This window comes from Cupressus sempervirens, chromosome 4 (assembly GCF_028749045.1).
Source record: "Cupressus sempervirens isolate cs-2001-9-10 chromosome 4, ASM2874904v1, whole genome shotgun sequence".
Classification (NCBI taxonomy): domain Eukaryota; kingdom Viridiplantae; phylum Streptophyta; class Pinopsida; order Cupressales; family Cupressaceae; genus Cupressus; species Cupressus sempervirens.
This window is the reverse complement of record NC_143121.1, coordinates 770,136,051-770,153,185: the sequence shown is the minus strand read 5'-3', so window position 1 is coordinate 770,153,185 and position 17,135 is coordinate 770,136,051. Positions and strand designations below refer to the sequence as shown.

The window sequence follows — 17,135 nt, the reverse complement described above, 5'->3', positions numbered from 1 at the left end:
GTTTCTCTGAGTGGGATGCCCATCTGAACAAGGAATAGTTCAGCCTCATCACTCCAATTTGTGTTAGTAGGAGGGCTCAATCCTCCATCAACAATCGTAAATCTTGGAAATGGACTCCCCTCCTCCACTCATGGTTTAAACTCAATTTTGATGGGTCTTCCAAAAGAATTCTTGGAAAGGCAAGGATTGGTTTCATTATTCATGATTGGCTAGGCAATGTGTGTGCAAAAGGAGCACATTCCATCCCCTAACTACTAATAATATTATAGAGATAGAAGCTATAGTAGGAGGACTCAAAACTTGTAAACATCTTAACATTGGAAATTATGTTATAGAAGGGACTCTCAATTAGTCCTCAATGCCCTTAGAAAAAAATACACTCCTAATTGAACCCTTAACACAACATTATCTAGAGCTCTAAGTTATTTAGACTCTTTTATTATATTTTTTACAAAATTTCACTATTATCGCACAAATTTAATTAGGATTATTATTCACCCATCCTTGTCTGACCCTTTTCCTTAATAATTAGCTTTGCTATTAAGTAATCTCATAAAGATTACAAGAAGCATGGGGATTACATGATAGTTTTGGTCATGCCATTTTGTTTTTTGTATTACGTTGATTGATTTACCTAGTAGAATTTCTCCTCTCCCTTAGAGTTTTTAGCCAATGAGCTTTCTAGTATAGTATCTTTTTGTTATTGGATAGCTTCTATAAGCTAAGATCTTCTCTAGGTATTTGAATATGGAAGAAATGAGCAGCACACCCTTCTAGAAATGTGGTTGATGGTTGGGCATATATTGGATGTTGCTCTAGGTGTTAGTGTTAGACATGTATCCCTTCAAGATGCTTTATTCTCTATGTAACTAGCATAATGGTTGGACCATTCTTCCTTTTACCTTTCTTTATGCATAAGTTAGTGTCTAGCTCTTATGTATAGTGAAGCATTAAGGGCCTTCCAAGAAGTATTGCAACAAATTTGGAATTTTTGCTTGCTTATGGCAAGCTTGGCAACATGGAGCTTAGTTATTAAGGGTTGCCTCTCTTTTCTCGTTGTCTCTCAAAAAAACTTGGCAAATATGAAAATAAATGCTTTAAAAAATAAATACTTTTTAAAAATGATACTTTTGTAATTTTTAAAACTTCTATTTGAAAACATGAAATTTTTAGTAAGTATTAAAATATTAATTAAACTATATTAAATCATATTGTTACAATTAATTCAGTTTTACTTTTAGAACTATCAATTTTATTTTTCTATACGACAAATACAAGCCACTATGGGGTACTTGTTACATTAAGAATTTAGAATGTTAAAGTCATAACATTCTTATCCCTTGCAAAAATTATTCTCCTCACCTCATAGAAACATTAGATGTTATGGTTTTACAAACAATTATAAATTGGTTAATGATAGTTTAGATCTGATGGTTACTATGAACTTGTCTCCAATGGACAAGCTAGGGAGATTTTATGTTTTTTTAGTAAAGCATTTTGGATGTGATGTATTGTTAATCTAGTGCTGGTAGTCCACTGTTGGTTGTTTTGTTTTATGGGCCAATCCCCTAGTTTTGATTGCTTTAATATCAAAAACATTAGATGTTTTTTATAAGTCGTTCATGTGTCTATGTTATACCATAGATGATGCATGCCATGAAAAGATAATTTTTTTTTTTTTGAATAAATGAGTACAACACTAAATTCATAGGGCTATAAAAAGTTTATGGAGAATCAATGAGGTCAAATGACATACATAAGAACTCATAATGAACATGTGTTGTAAAGATAGTCTTAAGATAGTTTTATGTACATCATCTTTCTTAAGTTAAATTTGATCATCATTTGAAATTAAATCTAGCCTTTAAAGAAAATTGTATCACTCAATTCTTCAAAGGAAGCATATGAATCATGAGAGTGCATTCTATATTTAAAAGACATCCATTTTAGCTTAAATTCTCTTAGCTTGGTTAATATTTAGCTCCTTGAACTAATTTTAGGGTCTTTCTTGTAAAAGGTATTTATGCATTATTATATATATTCATTCAATCAACATATAGTTCTTTGCGAATCATTTATCTTTTGGTGTCTCTAGCTGTTTGCTTTTTACTAGTTTTACATTATCATTCCATAATCATTTCTATTAAGTTATTTACTCATATCAACATATTCAATAAATATTGTTTAATTATTTATTCCTGATTGAATTCTTGAAAGAGGTTGATTAATGAAGATGTAACAAACTCCTCAAACAGTTTGAAGCGTATTATTATTATCATAAAATAACATGAAAATCAAGACTAACAAATCAACTACAAATTCTACCCGAATCACAGTATTTCAGGCTTGCATTAATACCTTTAAATGCTGAGCAGTCAAATTTGCAATTATAAATTATAACATTTTTCATCGATACTGATAAAAATATCAGTCAAATATCTTTCTGATTGGTAATGGAAACGTAAATTGAGAAAGCATATAAAATTGAAAAGATGATTACTCTGTTAGTAAAGGAAAGAGTTGTTAAAACTCAGAAGCCATATAGAGTAAAGAATATACTTAAAATATGAATCGAAAACGATTCATTACTTTATATAAAACTCTATGTAACATTACAATACGATAATATTTATAGAAGCAGCTGCTTCTGCAATTCACTGATAATAATATTTCTGCTTAGTACAATATAGACCAGCTATCATTCAGTTGTAACTTAAAGGCTCATCTGCAACAAAAACAAGAGAGAGCTTAATTAGTCAAATAGCAGCCTAGCTAAAGTCTGTAAGAAAAACATATGCAAGATATGGAAATGTAAAGCTACTAAACATAGAATTGTGAACTTACAGAATATCTAATGAGTAGGGTGAGGTGGAGGAGCCTTATGCATTGGAGGAGGCTTGTAGTGTCCATGCTTTGGTGGTGGGTTTATTGTGGGCTTTGGAGGAGATTTCATCAAGGGAGGATGTGATTGGCCATGGGTATTAAAGATGGGTTTGTGAAATGGAGGATGAGGCTTTTCATGAGAGAAAGAAGTGGGGTGATCATTCATGTTATGAGGAGGGACCTTGCCATGAAGTGGTGGAGGCTTGGGAATGAAGGGTGATTTTATTTTGGGAAGGGGAGGGGATTGATGAGCATTAGGAAGAGAAGAGAAGTGACCATCTTTCATGGTGGGTTTCTTTTCAAACGGAGGCTTGTGAAGGGGTGGTGGCTTGGGCATAAAGGGCGAAGGGTGGTGTGGTTGTGGTTGTGGTTTCGGAAGAATAGGAGGGTGCCCATCTTTCATGGGAGGTTTGTTTTCAAATGGGGGCTTGTGAAGTGGGGGTGGCTTTGGAACAAAGGGAGAAGGGTGGTGTGGTTGTGGTTGTGGTTGTGGCTTTGGAAGTGTAGGAGGGTGAGCGTCTTTCATAAGAGGTTTCTTTTCGAAGGGAGGCTTATGAAGAGGTGGAGGCTTTGGAATGAAGGGAGAAGGGTGGTGTGGTTCTGGCTTGTGATGTGGTGGGAAAAGAACTTGTGGTGGGGGTTTTTCATTGTGGTGGGAAGGAGGGAATGGACCCTCAGATAAAGAAACTGAGACAAATGCCAACGAGAGGATAACAAAGAGAAAATGCTGAAGAGGAGAAGCCATTGTTGGTATCTATTCAAAAGAGGAAAACTTGTGGGATAAAATGGTAGAAGGATGAAGAGTATTTATACACGCCTATGTGATGGCAAATGCTCTATTTCACACCTGATACAGAATGTACATTGTTGAAAATGTTGGCCCTAGCAAATAAATAAATATCAGGACATCTTTCCACGTGTCATTAATGAGAAGGAAATACAAAATTTATTGGTCGGAGAGGGTCTACCAATAAAATAATTGAGTCTCCTTAGTACTAATAAAAAGCAACGATACCCTTTAGAATGGTTGAGATTATATTATTATCAAGGTTAAAGATAAGTGATAAGGTATGTAAAGCTTTAACCAATGTGAATGCAATGGGGTTGAGGGCGCCTACAACTGCTTTCAGAAACATTTAATGGAGGGTCCTATAAAGTTATTCTGACACACAAACATTGTCAGAATTGATGAGTTTTATATGTCTCTGAATCTGCTCACATACTGGACCATATACACAACATGTGTCCAATGTGAAAAAAGTACTACCCAAAATTTTAATTACATAAAAATACACTAACAAAGCTATGTTGATATATTATGAAAAGTGAGAAGTGGTGATGTTTTGAGAAGAGATTTTGAGAAAGTGGGGATGTTTTGCAGAGAAGTTAAAAGGAGTAAGTGGGGCTGTTTTGGAGACTTTTGAGCTACGGAATTTGATAATGTTATTGAAAGTAAAATTACACCTAAATAAATGTAACCGTGTTGACTGTCTCCTTTGTGCAATTTTTCAACATATAAAGAAGCCCAAATTCATAGTACAGAAGGAGATGGAGACATTATCTCTGAAAAAGCTGAAAGACCTTAAATACTAAATCAGGATGTTGACATCTTTTGGACTAGGAAGTCAAGATTTACGTCCACAAGCTTGACATTTTTCCATATTGTACATTTCAAAGTTTTTGCATTATTAGAAATGATATTTATAGTGTTTTCAAAAGCGTAGAAATTATGATTCAGCTTTAAGACTTTTTTTGAGAGGATTACATGTTTTGAGCACAAAGGGGAAGAATATGTTTCATCTACCATTCAACCAAAGCTTTTATAAACGATGTCTACAAATTGAATTAACAAAATCTGAGGAAGACGCTATTTTTTTCGCAATGGGAATGCAAAGCGGCACTTTCCACGAACAACGGCGCCGTGCAAAACAAAATTTTAACGCGTTTGCAATATATATTTATTTGTTTGTTTGTTCGCCAATAGAGTACAACTTTAAACAGATATTTACTCTATTTGAGGCTGCCATCGTAGATCCTTTTTCTTTTTTATAGAAGTAAACCATCGAGTCGTTTTTAAATCATAGAAGCATTGTGTCAAGTTTGGGTGGTGGTTGTAAAGAGTTGGATTGTCAAATGATATATTAGAAGGAAGTGTTTATATTGGTTTTAGAGAGACAATAAAAGTTTGAAATTCTAGAAAAGCAATCGGCTAAATAGGAGAGTAGTTTTGTGACAATCTTGGAGATAGAAAACATAATCATTATTGAAATTCTATATTAATACTGATTTAAATATCAAAATTTTGATAAATAGTTCTTTTTTTATTTAAAATATTAAAGTTATATTATTTTCAAAAAATGGGCCGAGAGATACAAGATCACCCTTCGAGAGCACACACGACATCAAGGCCAGATAAACTATAAACTATTCTTAAAAAATTAAATGGAATAAGAAAACTTAGGCTGCAAGAGCAGTGCCTGTCAAGGGAGAAGGACCCTAACAATTATCAGAGCCTCATACATCAGCGAGATTAATAGGTTGGTCAAGAAATGACCATCCATCAACATCATCTTTTTTTTTTTTCCTCCTCATTTTTGAGAGATGAAATTGCCAAAGCTAGGTGAAGAAAGGATCATTTGGAAGAAGTGGCCTCAAGCCATGCAGAACCACTATCAAGAGTGGCCCAACTAGTAGCAACAAGAGCAAGCCCTATGAACCAGCCATAGCCACGTTGTGGCAGAGAAGTTGAGCAATGATGCTAGCCATCATTTCCACCATAAGGAGAGCGATAGGGAGCCTATGAATGAGGTGTCTGAGAGAGGCAAGAAAAAGGACTATGACCTTGGTAGTGGCCACAAGGCTAAGTGTGGTTAGTAGAACAAGAATCTGGCAGTAGTATGACCATTGTACAAGGTGCATTCTCTTGGTGGTTGAGCAACTCCTGTAGGTGGGCCGCCTCAGGGGCCACCTTGTTGGCTTGTGCTTGAATCTACATCATTACATTATTGCATATACATACTTTAGTATGCATAGAAATATTTATATCTAGAAAGATGTGAGTGAAAAAAACAACATTCCTATCCTTCCAAAGAGTGAAAATAATGTCCATGCTAAAAGCATGGCAAATTAGGGTATACATGAAGGGAATTCTAGGAGAATCTCCTAGCAAGATCATGTGTCAAGAAAATGGCTCCAGTATAAAAGGATTGAAAAAATCATGAATCCAGAGCCAATACTGCTGAGCTCTACGACAAAATAAAAAAATGAAGGAAAGACTCAGGTGGCCCACAAAAGGAAAACAATGGTTCTCAAGTGCTTGAATCAAGGACCCAAAGGCAATCCCTGGAACATAACATACCAAGAAAAGTGTGCAATCTCCAACTCAATGATGGCATTCCAAATAATATTAAACCTGTATCTCCAGTTTTGACCCAAAGCTTGGAAGTGCCAATGTTGGTTGAGAGTATCAACCATAGGAAAGTGTGGCACCAGCCAAAGGTATCTCATATTGGGCCTGTAATTAGCAAGAGGAGTACATGGATACTACTTTCAGTTCTTCCACCATGGCTTGATTAACTGAATACCCATCTTGTGGAGCATATGAGGAGGCAAAGTATAGATCAATAGGTCAAAAGTTTGAAAATATGGATGGGTAAGATGAAACTGGACTTGCATGACTTCCCATGTTCTAGGGCTCATGATAACTCTAGAAAATAGATCTTTAGGTGTCCTGATGCCACATTTGAAAAAATGTAGTGCAATGACACCTTGAACTTAAGAAAGTGGAACTCCTTGCACTACAAAAGGGGAGACCACCAAATATTGTGTTGGTTCATAGATAACCCATCCCTAAAACCATCACCACCCTAATGAAGCCATACGTTGATGACTTCCTAAGCTCTCCAAATGCTTTTAACAACAAAAGTACCTTGGATTTGCACTAGTTCAGGCATGATGAGAAGGATTTGAAGACCAATCCCCTTCTAGCAAGGTCTATTGACTAGGAATCTAGAAGAAATGCAATGCCTAAGAAGAATTTTCTAGGCTTCATCTCTAGTGAGAGCACCAATGATCCATTTGGTACATAAGGCAATACCTTGTTTATGAGTGGAAATGAAACCAAGGTTACCAAACTATTTGAGCAAGAAGCAATACTCGTAAGCGACTTTATGAAAACCATGGTGATAAGATCTAAAGCCTAGAGAAAATCCCTAAGGAGCTTCTCCAACTTATAATAAGAGGCCTTAGGGAGAGCCCAATAGGAAGAATAATACATATGGCCAGGATCCAAAACCTTAGAAAAAGTTTGGAATTTACAAGCCAAAGAGAGAGGCTTGGTGAGCCAATAATCTAACATTTTCAAAATCTTGGCAAGCACAACATTCCAAAGATCCACAATAGAGGCTTGGAAGGTGAAGGGGATAATCAAAAAATGGAAAATCTCTCTACATGGAATCCATTTCCAATTGTACTAATCAAGCAAAGGTAGAGCAAGAAGGAAGGAATCCCTATAGCACACAAGTTTGCACCATTGTATAGTGGATCCAAAAGCTAAGCAAAAAGTGTCAAGGCATTGTAAGGCATTAGAAACATTTTCCTCATCCTCAATGAGAGAGACAAAGGAGTCATCAACAAAGTGCACATTAGCAAAATGAGTAGAAAAACTAGATAGAGAAATGCCTCTGACATGACTAGAGGAAATTGTGTTGGCAAGAAGTTACCCAAAACCCTTTAGCAACAAAAACATACAAAGCTAGAGCTAGAGGAGATCATTGCTAGATGGACTTGAAGAGACCAAAGGCCTTAGAATATTCTCCATTACTTCAACATTTGGGGTCAAATTGCGATGGTGGTATAATTTGTGGTGATTTTCATATTTTATTATAATTGTCCCTAATAATGTCACAATATCGATACTGGCAACGTAATTGTGACAACCTCGTGAGCATAAACCAAAAAAAGAAAAGAAAACATGACAATCATTTTCCATTTGATTTTGATTGTGGAGAGCTGTACACGAAAGAGGTGTAGTGTTGTGAACTTTTTGTGGCCCTTGTGATCAGTGCATTTGGTTGCCATGCCCTCATGATCTTCGCATTTCATTTTCATGCTCTTGGTTTGTGATTTCATTGTTGTGTGCTACCCTTGCTCTATGATCTCATTGTCGTGTCATGTCCTTGTTATGTGATTTCATTGTCATGTTGTGCCCTTACGATCTATGTGCCCTTGCTCTATGATTTTCTTTTAGAGCAAGAAGAAATACATATGTAAATGTTCTTTTCCTTTCCTTATATACATGTATGTCTTTATATTTCCTAAACATGTATCTCTTTATATATTCAGAGAGATCTTTTTAAAGGTGCTTATTACATATTATCTACACAATAGAAAAATGATCCGACTGCATACATATTCCAAAATCCAATAATAAAACAATAAAGCTCACTCAACCTGTGCTAAGTGATTTACCTCAAGATCTTGCACAAAAATAATGTACACTAGGAAAAATGGGTAGAGTTCACAAGAAATTTTACAAAAACATATCATAGCATATATCTTTATATATTCAGAGAGAACTTTTTAAAGGTGCTTATTCCATATTATGTACACAATAGAAAAAGGAATAAAACAATAAAACTCACTCAAGCCATGCTAAGTGATTTACCTCAAGACCCTACACAAAAATAATACAAACCACAAAAAAATGGGCAAAATTCGCAAGAAATTTTACAAAAACTATCATAGCAGATATTACAAAATACATATAATACACAATTTTTTTTTTTTTAACTATACAAACTCTTCCTATTTTGTTGAATAGAAAAATAAATAGAGTTGAAAGCAAGAGCTATGCAATATTAGTTCAATTTTATCAACCCTAGACTATTTTCTTAGCTCCACCAAATGCTAGGTGATCTTCTACTTCCAAGATACACTCCATTTTTTGTTTTCTTAAGCCTTTGATTTCCTTAGTCATTTTGGGGTATGGATGCATTTTTACTCTCTAGCTTATTGGTGCTGATCAAGAAACACATTCACTCCAATAGTTTCCTTTGTAATCATAAAACCTAAATTCCACCATTAATAAAAAGAATGTAAAATCTCAATGTTGAATGTAATTTATTCTTGAAAGACATGTGGGGATTAAGTCTTTTTTCTAATTCAATCAAAGGAGAGATAGAATGTACTTGGCTCACATCCAAGATAAGATAAGGCTTATGTTCTCATGGGTTGAGCAACATAACCCAAATTCATATATGATAATCTAAAATAGAGAGAGCTAATGGTAGTAGCTTTTGAATTGGGTGTGCATGAATATCCACTGGGTCTATGAAAAACAATTTTAGGGGTTCTTTTTCCTTGTCCTGATACTACTTGGATAGAAAATATGGTATGCCTAATTCAAGGGGATTACTTCCCAAATTAAGACAAGAAAATGGTTATTGACTAACAAAAAGTTTGTATAGTGAAAACAAGTTTATTGATTTTAGTGTGGACTAACAAAATACATAGAATGATATTACATTATAAACATGTATGTATTTGATATTATGTTTAACTCATAATTATAGTTTGATACTATATGACTTCCTATTTAAATTTTGCTCCCTCTATTTTTTGGTGAAATTTTATGTACCAAGATCTTACTTTGTGCATACTTTGATCGTTATGAGTGTATGATGATTAGTTGGTTTAGTATTTCATTAAATAGCATTGGACACCGAAATTATTTATTTAATTGAACTCCTTTTTGAATTATTTATCCATATATTTGCAACCACTTTCCTTAGTGTTATCCTAAGATGATATGGGTTTTTCTATGCATCATAAAAACATGGAGAAAGAAATTGAAAATCTATTATATAATATATGGAAATAGAGAAATAATACAATTGGGAGAAGCAAGGATTTAGGTTACTTGAAGATGAAAAAATAAATTTTCAATTGAAAATAATTTAAGCAATCAGTTCTTCCCATCTAGTAGGATCAAATATAGTTTTTCAAGGTGATAAAATTGCATATGTACGTGCATTACTTGCATGCTAGGCATGAAGTGCATTCTCCAACTTATAACGAATGGTTGGATACAAAGGATCCATTTACTATCCCAATAATGGAAGCCAAGGATGTAACCATGTACGTATTGGCATAATCTCCTTGCAAGGATTCCAAGTATCTATTGTTGTTGTTAATTTGGGCATCAGTACATGATCCAAAATGTTATGAAGTACTAAATCTGGTAGTAGCTTCTCCCATCTCTCCAAAGAATGTAGCAGAGGTTCAGGGTCCCTTGGCTCCTAGGAATTTGTTGCAGCTATTCTTCATGCTAGAAGAATAACTTCAGTGAAGAGTTGACTGAATGGAGTTGAAGAAGAAAGTTCTACTTCTGTGTAAATGCCATAATCACGAGGCTCATTCCCTTTCAAAAGTCTCTTCCACAACAACATTATGTCTAAACCATGCAAAGGATGTTGAAGTGGTTTCCAACCTTGAAACACTCTTATCATAAATGGAAAAGAAAATGTAGATGCAATACATGACAAATAGGGATAACTTTACGAAACCCCTCTCAAGAAAAATATGTAAAATGTTGGTGAATTCAACATTAAATATGCAAGAAAAATTTCTAATCAAGGGCAATTTTTTCATTTGAGGCAAGGGATAAATTTATTTTCTATTGGCAAAATTTTCCTTTCCATATCAAAATTTAATAATAATTGTGGTGAATTAATTTAATTTTTTGTGTATGAAAATAAATGTAGGCAATTTTTTGGTTGGTCAAACATTTTCGTAATGTAAGAGGCAATTTAATTATTTCATATAACACAAAATATTAATATAGTTGGCTAATATGTCAATTTATAAAGAGAGATTATTTAATTTATTGGTGAATTTATAGAGTCACAAGTGGTCTATGACCCACATGCCAAGTGTACACTATATAGTGTACTTGTAGTATGCCAATCCATTAAGATTCAATTGATAATGTGTCCTTTTTTATACTTGGTCATCATCACTTTAATGTTATGATTTTTATGGTGAAGGAATTAATTTGGACCATCGATGTAATATAGATCAATGGCTTTAGATCTATTTTGGGCCTAATTTTAAATGCCATACCATAATGTCTAAATATTCTTGAAATTAGGACACATATCCCAAAGACCAAAATAGTTGGCTAAATGAGGTAGTTGGAGAGACATGTCAATAAAATCATAAGTGATGCTCAATCTAAGGGAAAATATTATTTTATTTTAAGGGTGAAATAAAATTTTCTAATATGAAAACATTAGGGGAGGACTGGCGAAAATTTTAAAATAATTGTGTTCTAAATGTAGATTACATTGGTGATTGAACTAGGATTTGGGACCAATTATGTGTGAAATAATGAGTAATTAGCCTAGGATTTGGACACAAATTATTTAATATCTCGGTGACGTGGTTCACCCCATATGAAAGTTTTATTTGCAAATTTGCGATTTCACAAAGATACAAAATAGCCAAATGGCGAAGATTTGCCACTTAAAAAAATCACTGATGACAAATTCCAAGGTGATCATGATAAATCCCGATATCTTAATATCTTAAATGCAATAAATTGGAGGGTAAGAATCTTGTGATAAGTGTGTTTTCTTTAAAGATCCCATGTATGAAAACTTTGAAAGGAGAAAGAAAATAAAGAACATACACAAAAACTAGCAAAATATTTCAAACAAATAAATCTGAGAAACTGACATTTAATATATTAGGATATGTTAGTTTAAGCAAGTGCAAATGCTATTTCCGAGGTGATCATGACAGAACAAGAAATAATGTAATTCCTTCTATAGTTTGGTCAAACAAAGATGAAGTTTTGACACAACAATGACTCATGTTTAACACTATTCACTCACACATGGATAAACCAATAGATGGCTAAGTTGAAGGAAAAAATAATTCGATTGAAATATGAACTAATGAGGAATCATATGAATAATTTCCTGAATGTTCAAGAAAACAATAAGGCCAAAAAAAAGAAGAAGAATGGAGGGAGTGACAAGGAGTTACAAACAAAATGAATGAAGAGGAAGGGGATAGAGGACAAGGGGCATAGGTATTTGATCCTTGATAGCCTTCAAATTCACATTATGTTGTAACTCTAGCATAGGTGTTTGATCCCTGAAAATTTTCATTTCAACATTCAATTTTTCAAGATTGGTCAACACCCTCACTTGTGGTCCTCTCATGTCAAGTACTTTCTATACTATTTCAACACTACATTCTTGCTCCTAAGCGAACAATTCTTTAGGTGCATTTTCTAGTATAACATTAATTTTGTAAAACTTTCTATATTGTTTGAACACCAAATATTTCTTTCAAAACCATATGTGTAGATATAAACATTAAGTACACCATGTCCAATATTTTTATAGATATACACATTAATTACACCAAATATTTCTTTCAAAACCATATGTGCAGATATAAACATTAAGTATGGACAACTCAATCTAAGGGTACACAAATATGTTATTCTTGCGAAGAAGGATCATATTAGATAATAGAAGGTAGTTTGATCAAAATAGGGAGACAATTGCTAGATTGTTGTCTAGGTTTCAAAGACTAGGCGATGATAAATGTTATTGTCCTTGCAAGCATTGTAACAGCTTAAAGACAAGAAGGATCAAAATCAAAACAGATAAAAGACATTGTTGGGAGAATGGTCATACTGAAGGGGGCTTTGATTATCATCAATTGGTAAGTTGTTTGTTATATTTTTTTCACAATTAATATACTTATGAACTACAGAATAGGGGTTTGATTATCATCATTTTTATATGGGTCGATCTCCCTAGGGTAGTACATGATATGGATCAACACATCCCAGAGGAACAAGAAGGTGTGAATACAGAGGAACATGGAGGTGTGAATACAGAGGAACATTGAGGTGTGAGTATTGAAGGAGAAGATCACGATCCAATAGAATATGGCAATCATTCACCAAAAAAGACATTTGATGATGATGGTACAAATTCATTGATCCATGACACATTTGGTACTGGTGTTGTTAGTGTTGCTGCTACTAATGATGATGGTGCTGATAATGAGGATGACATTGATGCCATCCATGATATATCTCTTCTTGAGAAGGAAAACATGACCCTTTACAAAGGATCCCAATCAACTCTTCTCTCTATTGTATTGTTATTGGTGAATTTGAAGGTTATGAATGGTTTATCCAACAAAACAATGTCATGTATGCTAAGGTTTGTGATATACGCCATTATAGTCTATAAAAGGTGAAATATGCATCTTTAAAATTGTTTATACTAACGAATAATATTTTTTGATATAGATTGATAGGTGACAATTTGTTACAACCATCAAATGTTCTCCCTCACTCGTACGAAGAATTATGTACCACTATGAAACATATTGGAATGGAGTATCAGTCAATAGATGCTTGTTCTCAAGATAATCATAAAGAATATGAAAATGTAACAAAATGCCTTGAATGTTGTACAAGTTGATATCGAGATGATCAACTGACAAAAAAGGTGTCTCGTAAGGTTCTTCATTACATCCCCATTATTCCACATCTTAAACAATTATTCAAGCATAGTAGCTTGACACAATTTATGGATTACCATGCACACAATAGAAGTTGAGATGACATTATTCAAATGCATGGGGATGGTTCAATATTTAATGACATAGAGGAAAAGTAGCCACACTTTAAGGAGGAACCTCAAAATCTCATGTTTTCTTTGGCAACTAATAGTGTCAATCCATATAGAGAGATGAGATCCATTTACTTAGTTTGGCCTATTTTTGTTATCAGCAATAACCTTCCTCCATGGATGTCAATAAAGAGGGAGCGCATTATGATGGAAATGATTGTTCTAGATATTTAATTATTTTATTTTTACCTACATGTAATTATAAGTCATTGACTAAAATGACCACAATAATTATCTAATGTTGTTCATTCAAGTAGGTAAGTACCAAGTGAAAGATACGAATGTATATATTGCACCTCTTATTGACAAGTTGCTGGTGATGTGGAATGGTTTCACTATGTATAACATATAGACCAATTGGACAAAAAAAGTTCAATTTCATGCAATTCTTGTGTGGAAAATGTTGGAAATGATTGAAAAGATCATGAGGAAAGTTGTTAGAATGATCATATGGAACTGGTAAAGAATGTTCTCAATCATTGTTTTGTCATTGATGTCAAACTTGCTACTTGCAGGAATGACAATTGCTTTAGTGATCCTAATACTATCAATTAGTTGATTGACAAGGAGGAGGCAATCAATAAGATGAAACTAGAACACCTAGAGAAAGGTTGAAGTTATGATGTTGTAATGAAGTACAAGGATTAGCTAAGCCATTGATGAAAAAGTGTGTTGAATACATACTATAAGACACAGAGAATGGGCACACTGAAACATATCAAAGATGTAAGGTTTTAGCTAAGACATTTGTAAAGCCTAACTAAAGTTCATTAGAGAGAAGGAGCCGAGCAAGCTAGTAGGTGCCGAACAGATTCCTAGTTGAAGCTTAGCAAGTTCAACTTCAGATGCCAAGTAAACCTTAGATGCTGAGTAAAATTTAGATGCCGAGTAAACCTCAGATGCCAAGTAAACTTCAGATGCCGAGTAAACTTCAGATGCTGAGTAAACTTCAAGTGTCGAGCAAATACAAGTGCTGAGCAAATACAATTGCCAAGTAGATATAAGTGCCGAGTAACACAGAGATGTCGAGCACCAGTAAAACCTATAGTGCCAAGTAAGACAGACATGACGAGCACCAGTAAAACCAATAGTGCCAAGTAACACAGAGATGCCGAGCACCAGTAAATCAATAATGTCGAGTTGCTGCATTATTTTGAAAATCAAAGATTTTCCAGATCTAAGCCGACAAGGTTGTTATCTAGAAGTTTGTGAATTAAATGGAAGATAAGAATGATGAGCTGGTGGCACAGAACACCATGTAGAACGTTTTTGAGGTTACAACTGGAGCCTAGATGAAGTTTCTAGATAAGAGAAAGATATGGGGTAGATACATTGTATCGTACCTAATCCATTTGAAACCCTAAAATTGGAGAGGGAGAATCGAGCGACAAAGGAAAATCAAATTTCTATTTAAGGAGTCATAAGTTCATGAAAAAAAAAGAGAAGAGAGAGAGGTGGTCAAGTATGAAAGCATAATTGCTGAAGAAGGTGCTAAGGAGAAGAAAGAAAATAAATACTATTTGGATTGACGACCACAAGGATGATTGCATTGGCATGATGAGTAAGAAGACTCAATGAGATGAAGCTTGAAAGGAAGACAAGCAGTTAGAGTTGAAGTCATTAAAGCCAAGCAAAATGATAGAACTGAAGTGTAATCTAAAATCTGCAAAATATGTTGTAAGTTGTATCAGATCAAAAAGCCATTATTGTTACTCTCTAGCAATTGCAACAGATAGTTTAAATCCTATGGACTTAGATTGGTTTAATAGCCATGAGGTAAATCCTTTAATAGGGTGACATTCCAAGTGAATGTTCTAAAGTCCTTTAACCAGGCCCATTCCTAACAGTTTGGTGAAATCTTCTAACAAGGTCAGATTTAATAGTGTGTTGTAAGCCTTTAATAGGGCATCACTTTAGAAGAGTGAAAATCAAGTAGCATGTTACTGGTGGTTTTTCCCAAATTGGGTTTCCACGTAAATCATTGTGTCATGTGTTGATCTTGCATGTTTTATCTTTGCACGATTGATTTATTATAACTTGCTAATATGGTTGATTTAAGTTTGGATGGATGAAAAGTGTATGGATTCATTAAAAGTAGTGAAAAAGTATTATTAGGGCATTTGGACCTTGAATAACTGATTCAACCCCCCCCCTCTCAGTTATTCTAAAAGAATTCTAACAATTGGTATCAGAGCTGAATTGTTGATTCAGTTTAAAAGGACTATAAGAAGAAAAGATCAAAATGCCTAAGAGAGAAGTTCCCAGGCTCAAAAAAGATAACTTTGTTGCATGGAAAAGTTTGATGAAGCTACATCTTGGATCTATAGGAGATTATGCCCAAAATTCAATTGTCACTAAACATGTAGATCCAACTAGTACTCTTACTGCAGAAGACATAAAAACAAACAGGAACACAATAAGACAATGCTGGAAATTGCCTTTGCACTCAACTATGCTGAATTTGATGATATCAAAGGTTGTGAAACTGCATTCAAAATGTGGAAAGCCCTATTAGACATCTATGGAGGAGATCAGAATGTACAAAGAGCAAAAAGAGAAAGTCTCAGAGGAAAGTTTGATGATATGAAAATGGAAAAAAATGAGAATGCTGCTTAGTATGGCACAAGAATAAAGGAAGTGGTGAGTGCAATAAGATGCTTGAGTGGTCAATTGGATGAAGATACTATTAATAGTAAGTTCTTAAGAACCTTGCTCCCTATCTATGCTATTAGAGTATCAGCAATACAAGAGCTAAGATGTGCACCAGTAAACAATCTACGTTTTGAAGGTATAATAGGTAGACTCATTGCATTTGAGTTATCTAACTTTGACAACTAAAAACCTAAGAATGTTGAATCTTCTTTTAAGGCCAAGCTATCACTGAAAGATGCTGAATAGGTGAAATCAAAGAAAGGAAGAAAAATGAAAAATGTATCCAGTGACAGTAGCACTGATAAGGAAGATGTGGAGCAATTGGAAGCATTGCTTGCTAGAAGATTTCACAGAGGCAAAGGAAAATTCAAAGGTAAGATGCCTATCATTTGTTTCAATTGCAATGAAGTAGGTCATATTGCTGCCAGGTGTACACAGAAAAAGGATTACAAGGAAGACAACAAAAACAAATTCAAAAGAGAAGATAACAAGAGAGATTACAAAGACAAAGGTAAGAAGTGTTATATTGTTGACGAAAATTTTGATGATAATGATGATGAAGTTGTTTATGTAGCAATGAAAGACCAATCTAATGAAGAAGAGCCCACAACACTGGTAACATGTATGAACAAGAATGACAGGTGGATCATAGATAGTGGATGCTCACATCACATGACAGGAGACAAAAGTAAGTTTGTTAACTTTACTCAGTACGATAGAAATCATGTTAGATTTGGTAATGATGCTCCATGTCAAATCAAAGGAAAAGGTTCCATTAAGCTCACAGAAAAAATTTCATGTGATAATGCATACTATGCTGAAGGATTAAAATACAATTTGCTGAGTGTCTCACAGTTAGGCAATATAGGATGCAAAGTA

At 34.2% G+C, this 17,135-nt stretch overlaps 1 protein-coding gene across 1 annotated transcript; it reads right to left on the bottom strand.

Moving 5' to 3' along the window:
• Positions 1-2,556: 2,556 nt before the first annotated feature.
• LOC149563647 (uncharacterized) lies at positions 2,557-3,665 on the bottom strand. Its single transcript, XM_089826810.1, has 2 exons — positions 2,845-3,665; positions 2,557-2,725 (listed from the first exon to the last, which is right to left on the bottom strand). Exon 1 carries the CDS (start codon positions 3,626-3,628, stop codon positions 2,852-2,854), a length of 777 nt encoding a protein of 258 aa, XP_089682936.1. The 5' UTR covers positions 3,629-3,665; the 3' UTR covers positions 2,557-2,725; positions 2,845-2,851.
• Positions 3,666-17,135: the final 13,470 nt, after the last annotated feature.